Raw genomic sequence first — 12,452 nt, 5'->3', positions numbered from 1 at the left:
ATATCACCATTTCAATTATTGGGTGATTCATATATATGGTATTATGGTGATTCATATGTAGATACAATTATTTATTTCAATTATTAGGTGATTGATATGATATTAATGGGTGATATATATGGTATTATTGTGATTCATATGGTAGATACAATTATTTATTTTAATTATTAGGTGATTCATATGTTATGAATGAAAGGTACTGGTGTAGTCTGTGTAGGAAACAAAAGTAATAATATTTAAAAAAAAAGACTAAAAGTAGAATTAAAACATAATTAAAATTAAATCTAAAAAAAATAGACTAAAATTAAAGACGGAAAAAGAGAAAAAAACAAAAAAAACATACCTTTCGTAATTAAAGACGAAAAAGAGAAATATAATTAAAACACCTAAATTAAATCTAAAAAAAAGGAAAAAAAATTAGATATCTTTCCTTAAATAAAAAATTATAGTAAATAAAAGAGAATCTATTATTTTCTTAAATAAATATCTTGTTAATTTCATCACTATTAATAAAATAATTGAAATTTTATGAAATATCACATTTAGAAATTTATGTAAGTTGCCCTAATTCCAATCCTGTACATTTCAATGGACATCTAATTAGGCGTTTTGAACTGGATGAGACAAGCCCATCATAATTTCAGTACTCCCTTCTTTTTCTCAAATCCTGTCCTTAATATTCATCATTTTTATTCCTTTGCCTTTTTTTTTTTCTTCTGGCTCTGTGGAAACTATAAAAACAGGAAACTTGAATTATTAATAAAATAAGTAGAAGAAAAGAAAGGAAGGAAAAAAATAATGGCATCGACTCCACTTCTTTCTTCCTGCTATTCACTCGCTACAATTCCAACAAATTTCCTCTGCAAAACCTCCTCTTTACCTCCAACTTTATTCCATCCCCACTCACTTAACCATAGAAAGCCTGAGTTTCGACAGTACCCAAATAGAATTATACGCGGGTTTGGGGAAAGGGCCGAACCACGAGGGTCGTCCAAGAATAATCTGCGTATTAATTCCCGCAGAAAAAAGTTAACTCCTAAGGCCAATGAATCCGGGGTCGAAGAGAAACCACCACCATCATCAGCAGAAGTAGAGTGTGTAGGAACTGGACTAGACGTGGAGTGTGTAGTGAACCCTTCTGACGAATTTTCCTCCAAAGACTCTAATGTGAAAGGAGATGAAGGGCTGGAGTTGCTGGGAACGATATTGGAATGGGGATTGTTAATTTCTCCTTTCTTCTTCTGGGGTACTGCTATGGTAGCAATGAAGGAGGTTTTGCCGAAGACTGGCCCTTTTTTCGTTTCTGCATTTAGGTTAGTTCCAGCTGGTTTAATGTTGGTTGGTTTTGCTGCTTCAAAGGGTAGGAATTTCCCGTCTGGATTTACTGCTTGGCTCTCTATTACACTCTTTGCTCTTGTTGATGCAACTTGTTTTCAGGTATCTTTCTTCCACTCTCTGATCTATAGTTGTTTTAGCTAAGATAGGTGTTTACATATTTGTGTCCTAGTTGAAAACTCCCTCCGTTTCAATCTGTTTTTCTGGTTTGACTTGGCATAGAGTTTAAGAAAGTATCAAGACTTTTGAATCTTGTGGTTTTAAATTAAAGATAGTGAGAATGTATCAAAAGGTTTTTTGTGGTATTAGACGTGTCATGTCATGTAGAAAGTTGAAATTAAAAAGTTGTCAAAAGAATAAAGAGACACTCTTTTTGTAACGGACTAAAAAAGAAAAGTAAGACAGGCAAATTGAAACGGGGGAATAATTGATTTATTTAGGTGGTTACGAAATGAGTTTGACCGCAAACACCATGTAAACTCAATAGCGGTGTACAAGGACTAGGCACTAGCACTACAATGAAATCTGATAAAGGGGGGAATAGGTAGTCTTTGAAAAACCAGGATTGCTCTTTTTGTTGGTTTAATTTATCATTAGGAAAGCAGACTGTTGACTCGATTTCTACATTTTTACCTATGTTTGTTGGCTTAACCTTTCAGTTAAGTACAAAATTCTTTTCATTGGGCCAACTATCTTTCTCATTAGATTTATATGATGGACAGGGATTTCTTGCAGAAGGACTTCAGAGGACATCTGCTGGCTTGGGCAGTGTAAGATGAATTTTACTTTGTCATTTCCATTTGCTGTATTATGCAGATATTGAATTTAACAGTGTTGAATTTTTTTCTTTGTGAAATATTCGATGTTATAATGAAGAAACATCATGCCTAGGCAGTTGGAAGTGATTGTGCTGTACAAAATGTAACTTGCATTTTCGTTCCATAGCAGGTAGATCTGATATTGTATACTTTTTCTACTGTATAGAATGTTGAAACTTCAGCATTCAACCTTCTAACTGGGGCTTTTTTTACTGATCCTTGATTTTATGCCATCTTCTTAGACTATTCAACCTCCTGCTGCACGAGATGAGACAACGCAAAAGGAAGAAAATGATATAGCAGATTTAGTTCAAATCTGCATTGAGTTTCCGTGAACATCGCTCACCTTGTATAAATATATTTTTGTAACATCTGAGTGATATTTCTAAATTTAATGATGTATGATTATGAACTCTTAACTTTTGTGGTATAAATAACCAAGTAATTGCATGATATGTCGAGTAAGTGAAGGATCAATTAGCAATTCTCTTAAACTAATTGGTGCATCTAAAAGAAAGGACGTAATAGTTGATATTCAAATGATTTAGTGGACCTAATTTTAACAAGATTTTATTGTAATTTCAGGTGATAATAGATTCACAGCCTTTGACGGTGGCTGTGCTTGCAGCTTTGTTATTTGGTGAGTCCATAGGTTCTGTCGGAGCAGCAGGTCTTGTGCTCGGGGTGATAGGCCTTTTACTCCTTGAGGTAATATTATCAGGAAATTTCTGTACTTATTTTTCCCATAATTGTGAATGGCTAGGGCTTGTCCCCCTTCTGGAGGCTGTGGATGATAATTAACAGAATACCAATCGGTTCATCTTTGGCATGTGTTTCTGCCTTAAATAAGTCAAAAAAGCAGCATTGAAGAATATGATACCAGAAAATTTTTATTCTTTATTTTTAACTAAGAAATGATACCAGAGACAAATTTTACGTATCAGAAATTTGAAATTTTAAGCAGAGATTTTACCAAATTCATGATTCTGTTGGGATTCATTGTAAACAGGAGACTAGGTAAACGAACATCTGTTTGGTTGAGGTGAAAGCTAAGTTTCACGAACTCTTCACTTTTGATGCCACACCCGTGTTAGATTCTCCAAATTACACTACTTTTGGAGATTCCAACAAAAACCCGTTGACATTTTTGAAGAGTCTGAGCAACATAGGGTGAAAGAGGAAGTGTAGGAGGAGAGTATGTGAAAGCCATTTGATTAGAGAATAAAATTGAACTCGTGGCATGTTTAAGCCCTTACAAATGGAGAAAGGAAGACGTAATCTGATTTCTTTTTCCTCCACTCATACCAATCAATCAACATGAGGGGCAATGTAAGTGCTTCATCTTTCAATGAATTGACCAGTTTCGTTCCTCTTCCACGAGTCAAACTGACTGTTGAATTTCAAGTGGTGTCCATGCTCTAGATTTTGCAGATGCTCAAGTTTTTTCTGGATATGTTGTCATCCAAAGACACACAGTGATGTTGATTGGAGACATTGATAGAGAGTTTGGGTTTTGCTTTGTGCATGTATTGCTGGACAGCATGGAGCTTAGTTATAAGATTTTGAATCCAATCCCTTATGAATTGAAGGTTCCAGGCGCACTAAAATGTTAAATAAGTCTAAATAGTGCATTAAGTGGGTTCAGACGATCTTATTTTTTCTGTTTGGTTTATTGAGTTTTCAACCTATCGAGACAAGTCATACGTAAAAACACACATTTTAGCACATATTTTTCAAAAAGGGGAAACCCCTTTCGAAATTTTAATTGCAGATAACATACACGCTTCTCGATTTGCAGAAAATTGATTTGAATAGCATACTTTACCATTGTTTCACATTTTTTATTTTTATTTTAATGCTGCAAAAGATAAAAAGAATCTAATTCAAGCTTTTCCCCATCAGTTTATGGCACTGTCTCAATTTCAACCTTATCAAAATGGTTTTGCATTTTCATATGTTCAAGTTCAACCCAGTGTCGCTGCAGCGAGGCACAAAACATCAGTATACAAAATTCAGACTCTTCTTACATGGCAGAGGTCTTCTTGCAACAAAGGAGTAAAGCAACTTGGATCAAATTTGGTGATGATAATAGTAAATATTTTTTCTCAGTTATCAAGGACAGAAGGCTTCAACATGCAACAACTCAGTTAGAAAACGAATATGGAGTGGTCCAGCATGACCAGGAGCTATAGCAGAGATCATGGTTGATTACTACACTCAGCTCCTAGGGAGAAATTAGAGCACATAACTAGAGCTTTTACTAGTTTTCTGAAGTATGGAAGAGTACTGGGAATCACAGAGCAGCTAGACATGATAAGGGCTTATACAGAGAAGGATGAGAAGAAAGCTGTGTTCAGCATTGAAAAGAACAAGAGTCCTGGGCCAGATGGTTATGGGAGTGACTTCTTTCAAGCTGCTTGGGGTGTTATAGGACATGATGTGGCAGAGGCATTCCTAGATTTCTTTAGAACAGGCAAATTGTTGAAGCAGCTTAATGCTACTATGATCTCCTTGATTCCTAAGGTTACTGCACCTCAGAATGCAGGGCAATTGAGGCCTATCTCCTGTTGCAGTGTCATGTACAAGTGCATATCTAAGTTGCTTTGCAGTAGATTGAGACAAGCAGTGTGATGGTTAGTAGCCGACAACTAGGCAGCTTTTGTGGAGGGGAGATCATTAGTACATAATGCCTTAATATGCCATGATCTTTCTTAGACATTATAAGAGGAAAACAACACCTAGATGTTTGATGAAGATCGATCTAAAAAAGGCTTATGATATGGTAAGTTGGGACTTTTTTCAAGAGGCTCTTCATGGTTATGGTTTTCCAGAATCTTTCATTAAACTTGTGATGACTTGTGTGTCCTCGGCTAGATTCTCAGCCATGGTGAATGGAGAGGGTTATGGGTACTTCGAGGGGAAGAGAGGGTTGACACAAGGTGACCCCATGTCTCCATTGTTATTTGTCCTAATAATGGAATATCTCTCAAGAATCTGAACAAAATGAGTGAGCTCCCAGACTTTAGATTTCACCCTGTGTGCAAGACCACTCAACTCACTCACTTGGTCTATGCAGATGATTTGATAATTTTAAAGCCCAAGAAAAATCTATCACAAGAGTGATGGAGGTTTTGAACCATTTCAGTGATGTTACAGGCTTGGTGGCAAACACAGATAAATTTAGCTGCTTTTGTGCTGGGGTTGAAGCGACCTATTAGTGGATTTTATAGTGGAACCTTACCTATTAGTTATCTAGGATTGCCTTTGTCCTCCAAAAAGTGGGGTAAGGTTGATTGTTTGCACTTGTTGAGGAGATAACCAACAGGGTAACTACTGGAGACACTCTTATGCAGGAAGATTGCAAGTAATTATGCCTGTCCTGTTTCAATCTATAATTTTGGAGTGCAGTATTCATTTTTCCTCAAAGTATCATGAAGAAGGTGAATTAGGTGTGTAGGGACTTCTTATGGGGGTGTACAACAAATAAGAGGAAGATTGCTCTGGTTTCATGGAAACAGTGTGTTCACCTAAGAGAAATGGAGGTCTGAGCATTAAAAATAGCAAATATTTGGAACATTGCATCTGCAGGCAAACTTATCTGGCAGTTAGCAGGAAAAAAAGACCTGCTATGGGTTAAATGGGTCCATGGGATCTATATGAAGGATGAGAAGATTGACTTCTGGAATCACACACCAGCAGATTGTAGCTGATATTGGAGGAAGGTAAACAATCAAAAGTACTATGGCACAGTGGTATAACAATGGAGTTATTTGTTGACAGAATATGGTGAATATTCAGTCACAAAGAGTTATGATGCTTTGCAAGGTAGACAGGAAAGAATGAAGAAGGTTAGCCTGGTTTGGAACTCAGTCATGATGCCTAGACATAGGTTTATAGTATGGCTAGTCTACCAAGAGAGACTCCTCACAAAGGCCAGATTTCAGAAGCTTAACATGCTACATGGTGATAATAAATGCAATATTTGTGCAGGGAATAAGGTGGAGACACAAATGTACCTGTTTGTTGAATGTGCATGGACTAAAGCAGTGCAACAAGCCTTGTATAGCTGGTCGGGTATTGCCTTCTGAGACCTCACATCTAAGCAGACTTTGCTATGAATCAGGAAGATGAAATGGAAGGTGTTCCATAAGGAGGTGGCAGTTGCTATTAGGAGAGCACTGATCTATCACACCTGGTAAGGCCAGGAACTGGAAGCAATTCCAGAATTTGATGCTTCAAGCAGCATTATTTATGCAGCTGATTAAAAAGGAAGTTCAGGAAAGATTAGGGGATCAGAAATGTACAAAAGGAGCTTATAGTTGTAGGCAGTTAATTCAAAGGATAGATAGGATGCAATGTATAGTTTGTTTGTTCTGAGGCACAATAGACCAGCAACTTCACAGAAGGGAGCTGGATTATTTGTGTGCTCTTTAGGTGTATTGTTCTTTTGTTGGTTATGGTAATATTTTTCACTTTATTTACCAAAAAAACTGTGAACTGCTAAATTTAACATTTAGATGAACTTTAAAAAGAAAAAAGAAAACAGAATAGTTAAACTTTAGAAGAGGAATTGGAGGAGAAAACTCTGCGACATCATTATGCCATAATGCAATGAAGTGGAGCAAGGGTAAAAAATTAATAAAGGTTATCAACGAGAAGAAAATTGGAAAAAGGAAGAGGGTCATTGACTACTTGTGTAGGCCCCTGGCAAAGTGAAAAAGGATCACAAAACTCTGTTATAGATGGGGATATTATCTTGAGTGACAAGTGCAGGAAGGCCTTGAGACGCGGTGTCTAAACTAGTGCACCCATTGCTGCTTTTGATTGTGGGTGCCACTTTTACATAGATAGACGATTTGTAGGACATGTATATATATATATAAATTAACCAAAACCTACGAGTACCCTCACATGTTAACGCGCGCCCTGCCAAAGTTTCTATATAAGAATAGGTTTATGTATGTTGACACAACTTTTGGAGTGTTCAGTTCATTTTCATGCGCATACACTTATGTACACGTAAAATCTATTCTCCCTTCAAAGGGGATGAGGATGATTTTATATCTCTTTTCGTTATTTCTGTGTTTACTAGCTTTTAATCCGTTGAAAGTAGTATAATTCTTCACTGAAGATTTCTGTCCAATTAGTCCGTTAGCCCCCACCAAAACAAAACATAAGGAAAGGAGAGAATCTTAATATCTAATATAGGAGAACCCTTTGATGGTCGTAAATCTTGCTCCATCCATTTCATTTTATATGGCAGTGTTTGAGTGGGCACAATGTTTAGAGAGAAAGGAAGACTTTTGGCTTGTGAGAAAAGTACTGTTAGAAGTTTTAAACACTGCCATGACATTTCTGTTGTTATAAGGCATGCCAATTAAAGTAAAATAGGAAGTTAAAACTGAAGTTTCCAAATGAAGGTATTTCTTTTTTTTGAACAGAGTAAAAGGGGGAGAGTGCCATATAAAATGCAATAGGGGGGAGTATTACCCTTTTTTCATTAACTAATACAGCTTTTAAATAACTGAGTTAATCGTACAGGTACCTGCTCTCTCTTTTGATAATAGCAACTTTTCACTCTGGGGAAGTGGAGAGTGGTGGATGTTTCTTGCAGCACAAAGCATGGCTGTCGGCACAGTAATGGTCCGTTGGGTTTCTAAATATTCGGACCCAGTCATGGCTACTGGATGGGTAAGTCAAATTACTTAACTGTTGTGTAGAAGTTTATTATCGTAGATCAGGTTTGTCACAGTGAATAGCTAAGAACTAGTGGATGTGTCATCAAACCATACTTGGCTACAAACGTGGTCTTCGTTCCCAATTACAGTTGCTTTACTTCATAGATTAAAAACAGAAATTAGCAACGGGCTTGGTTATGTATTACTTCACTTCTAACATCGAAATCAATGATAGCATGAGTGGAAACTAAGTGTGCTTCATCAGCCTTCAAGTACATGGTTCCAGAGAATAGTAGTACTCTATAATTTTGATGCTCAAACTGCAGAGCTAATTTCAGATACCTCAATTTACAGCACATGGTTATTGGGGGACTTCCTCTGGTGGCTATCTCAATTCTCAATCATGAACCTATCATTAGTGGGAGTTTGATGGAACTAACATCTAGTGACTTGTTGGCTTTGCTGTATACGTCAATCTTTGGAAGTGCCATAAGCTATGGTGTATACTTCTACAATGCAACAAGAGGTTAGATTCAGGTCCCTGATTGTCAACGATGCAATATGCCTTATTTTTGTTAGTTACAACCAATATTGACTAGACTAAGCATTGCAGGTAGCCTGACAAAGCTCAGCTCCCTTACCTTTTTAACTCCAATGTTTGCATCGATTTTTGGGTAAGATTCCTGTCAGAAGATTAATTCTTGAACAAGCTGATGAAAGTTATTTTGATCTCAACCAATAAATTGGTCATCACTTGCAAGTGCTTCCAAGAAAAGAACATTTAGGACTATTGTTCAAAACAGAATATATTTGATTTGGTTTCCATCTTCACTTTGGAGCCGGGGGTCTATCGGAAACAGCCTCTCTACTTCTTTGGAGGTAGCGGTATGGACTGCGTACATTTTACCCTCCCCAGTGGGTTTATTGTTGTTGTTGTTGTTGTTGTTCCATCTTCACTTTTTGGTCTCCACATTCTTGCCTTTTGGATCTGCCTAAGTTATTCAATTCCGATACAGGTCCCTATATTTGGATGAGACCTTCACACCTGTGCAACTGGTTGGAGCATTTGTCACAGTGGCTGCAATTTACATGGTTAATTACAAAAGTGATGCCAAATAATATAGCTGGCAATCAACTGATCCCCCTTGTGTCTGGATGGAGAAGAAAGCTCAGCAGCGTACTACTCTCTTTTGTAGAAGAGACATACACTGTGTAGAAAATATTTCAAGATTATATTAAGGCCCAACACGAGAACACGCATCAGTTAATACACTCTGTACAAAATCTTTCAAGATTATATTAAGGCCCACCACGAGAACACACACCAGTTAATATGATGGCTGGAATTTGCTTGGAGGTGGTTCCCCGTCCAGCCATGTATCATAAATTGTGAAGCATGAGATTCAAGATGGTGTATTAATGACATTAGGTGTAAAAAAAAAATTCTTGGATAAAATATCCAGGAATGATAGCATTGTAATTGGTAGATTTGGGTAGAGAACTCTCATGCTACCACAGCTATAACATATGTATTTGTGCATATTCCAATATCTTAGTATCAAGTTTGAATAAAAATTTCTTTGATAAAATATCCAGGAATGATAGCATTGTAATTGGTAGATTTGTGTAGAGAACTCTCATGCTACCACAGCATCAAGTTTAACATATGTATTTGTGCATATTCCAATATCTTAGTATCAAGTTTGAATCTGTATAAATGCAAAACTCCATTATTAACCCCATGTGTCTGTCAGAGAACTTAAAACAATATCTACGACACAGCTACTTTAAGTAAATGATTGTGTAAACACTGAGATTAAAAGGTTGCAAAGTGTGCAACCACAACAGCGACATATCAATCCTCTACACAAACTGCATATATCTAATAAATTGAAGCCTCTGCTGCAGCAATAGGTGTTACGTGAAGTCCTCTAGGTTCACCACCGTTGCAAACTATTCCACGTTGCTGGTTGTCAGAATCCCTCTTTTGCAGTCACTCTACTTTTACCTTCATCGATATCAGGGACATGATCAGATACTGTACACTTTTGAAAGGCTAATGGATTCATATACAGCCTACTGTAAGATTTTGGAGGAGCCCAAGAATCTGTTGAGGCAGCTGAATTTGGTTCTCGAAACGAAGGGGAAAACCTACGTCGCTGATAACCAACAAAACTACTGCTTTCTGAGGATTCCAGCTCTTCCATATAACCTCCGTCAGTTCCCCTTCCGAAGGTTGCATACTTCTGTGTTCTGGGAGGCTCCATTAAGTCATCACTTACAGCAACCTCAGACTCTACGTATGGCTCTGACCTGTTTTTGCCCTGAGAATTGCTTCCTAAAGAAGCAGTGGTGTTCTTGTTAAATCGCTCAACTGTGAAATTGATTCTTCTGTCTTCAGAGAAAGCACTTGATAGATTGGAACTAGTGCTTGAATTGAAGTCAGCAACTGCCTCCACTATTGAGCAAGCTTTTGTTACACAAGGTGGAAGCGAAAATGAAGGGTTTCTGCTCTTTTGATGAAAGTTTTGGATGTCCTCAAGCAATAACTCAGTATATGATTGAGTAGGATTTGACTGAACTCTAAGATTAATGTCTAGGTCTTGGGATAACCTCGGTGACCTGCTTCTTCTTATTCCCTCAGGCAGTAGAGTTTTGAATCCTGAAGCAACCACATCCACTGCAGCATTCACTGAAACTGTTCTCAGTGCTCTTTCCTCCTGTGCCAGCTGCTGCTGCTCCTTCACTTTGCCATAGACATTTGCAAAGCCGTAATCTAGAGTCTCTTTGCTGATGCCAAGTTTTTCCTCAGTTCCTCGCAGAACAACTTCGCCATTGTTTATATTTACTGCATTCAGTCTCTGCATTTGAACCATACCATAATCATATCAAATAATTATATGCAATCATTAGAAAATCATAATTACTATCTCAAGAGTTGCTTGTGAATAGAAAAGCCAACCGGGGGCATTGGTTCCGTTACCACAATCTCAGTTGAAGGATTTCTTCTGAAAGGAGAAACCTCTTTTTTCCTGGAATTGCTGCGGCTAAGGAACAATGGCTGCTGTTGGAAATTCATGTTATCGTTTGACGCCTTTGAATTCACCTTTCTTGGGGACTGCGACCGGGACCGAGCACGAGGAGATGCAACACCCACATTTCTCTTCACCTGAATCCTTTGAATAGTAGCTGTAGAAATCAGGTCAGCATTCTTGTCCACCATAGCAGGCACAGACACCATCCTTCCTGGTCTAACACCAATTCCATTGTCATTAGTAGAATCCAAATTAGCACTAATTGGTGATTCAGATCTTCTAACAGGAGATCTGCTTGCCCTTCTGCTCCCTCCCCTGCTGTTTTCATTGTCAAAATCACAACTTCTCTCGTAATTAAACGACTTCCTATTTGTATTGGGGTTGCAATTGGTATTATCACCAGAATCTGAAAATGAAAGAGCATTTTTCTGGGATGAACTCTTGCTAAGCCTGCCACATTGTACCAAAATAGCATCAACTTCTTCTTTGGTGCAACTTGAAGTCCTCCTCAATGGTGCTGCTGATTCAGCTGCTTTCTTGAAATTATCATTTCCGTCTTCATGGCTTATCCTATGTTTGATAACAAAAATTTCTCTTCTCACTATATGTCCCTCTACTTTCTTCTTTTCTACCAGCCCCAGGGTTTTAGCTTTGGTTTCTTGATTTTTGTTAGCAAGCGCAAGAGGAAGAGGAGGAGGAGGAGAACAAGGGCTCTTCTTGCTCAAACAACTTCCCATTTTCTTTTCACCGCAAAAATAGAGAGTGAATTGGAAAGACTTATGAAATCTTAGGGAAAAGAAGAGACCAGTAGAGAAAAACCCTGATAAGTGGCGAAAGGCTCAAAAGTGGCTCTTTGTTTTCAAGAAGGAACCACATCTACCCCTCTATTTGGACTGAACGGTGGTATGGTATGGTATGATATGATATATTTATGGCTAAATACATATATTTTTTTGGTAAAATTTATACACAGTCTCCGAAGTATCATTTTTCACTTAAACACCTCAAGTGAATATTGTTTCATTTTGGCAACTCAAGTGGTCTTCAAGTGTGTCACTTTGACACGTTTTGCTGAATTAGTAAAATAATTTTAGTGCATGAAATACACTATCCGTTGAGGTGGAAAGTGACGAATAAAATGCGGACACAAGTCATTTTTATCCAAATAATTTATAAATAATTAATTTTAAATAAAAAATATTCAAATAATTTATAAATAATTAATTTAAATAAAAAATACCCCCTCTCCCTAACCTACCCACCCCACCAACCTTTTTCTTCAAACACCCCATCCCCTTCCACCCCACCAATCCACCCACTCACCCGCCACCCCCACCCCACCAGTTTTCTTCTTAAAACACCTTACCCACCCTTCACCCCCCACCCCACGCACCCCGCTAATATTTTCTTCAAACACCTCACTCACCACACCACTCTTTTTCCCCTCTTTATCTTCTTCAAAGACCCCACACCCCCTCCCCACCCCCGCACCCCAATCATCTTTAATTTTTCATCGATTTTTAATTTTTCTTTACTGATTTTAGTTGATTTTTAGATTTTTCTTCATGAATTTAGCTTCATTTTTT

At 37.6% G+C, this 12,452-nt stretch overlaps 1 protein-coding gene and 1 non-coding gene across 2 annotated transcripts; one reads left to right on the top strand and one right to left on the bottom strand.

The window, feature by feature from the left end:
* The first annotated feature begins 587 nt into the window (after positions 1 to 587).
* On the top strand, positions 588 to 9,426 carry LOC107857563 (WAT1-related protein At3g02690, chloroplastic). The gene is made up of 7 exons (XM_016702363.2): positions 588 to 1,437; positions 2,058 to 2,105; positions 2,739 to 2,861; positions 7,695 to 7,844; positions 8,186 to 8,357; positions 8,445 to 8,505; positions 8,848 to 9,426. Exons 1-7 carry the CDS (start codon positions 799 to 801, stop codon positions 8,948 to 8,950), a joined length of 1,296 nt encoding a protein of 431 aa, XP_016557849.1. The 5' UTR covers positions 588 to 798; the 3' UTR covers positions 8,951 to 9,426.
* A 115-nt stretch (positions 9,427 to 9,541) lies between these two features.
* Positions 9,542 to 11,733, bottom strand: LOC107857561. The gene is made up of 2 exons (XR_007051927.1): positions 10,794 to 11,733; positions 9,542 to 10,692 (listed from the first exon to the last, which is right to left on the bottom strand). It is a non-coding gene; the product is annotated as an uncharacterized protein At1g65710 (transcript).
* Positions 11,734 to 12,452: the final 719 nt, after the last annotated feature.

This window comes from Capsicum annuum, chromosome 2, assembly GCF_002878395.1.
Source record: "Capsicum annuum cultivar UCD-10X-F1 chromosome 2, UCD10Xv1.1, whole genome shotgun sequence".
Taxonomy (NCBI): domain Eukaryota; kingdom Viridiplantae; phylum Streptophyta; class Magnoliopsida; order Solanales; family Solanaceae; genus Capsicum; species Capsicum annuum.
This window is presented reverse-complemented; position numbering and strand designations above follow the sequence as displayed.

What these genes read in the sequence shown, in the direction of transcription:
- LOC107857563 (XM_016702363.2), top strand. Translation starts at nt 799, where the DNA reads ATGGCATCGACTCCACTTCTTTCTTCCTGCTATTCACTCGCTACAATT. An exon ending in CATCTGCTGGCTTGGGCAGT is followed by an intron (nt 2,106 to 2,738) that starts GTAAGATGAATT and finishes TTGTAATTTCAG; the next exon opens with GTGATAATAGATTCACAGCC. An exon ending in ATGTTTGCATCGATTTTTGG is followed by an intron (nt 8,506 to 8,847) that starts GTAAGATTCCTG and finishes ATTCCGATACAG; the next exon opens with GTCCCTATATTTGGATGAGA.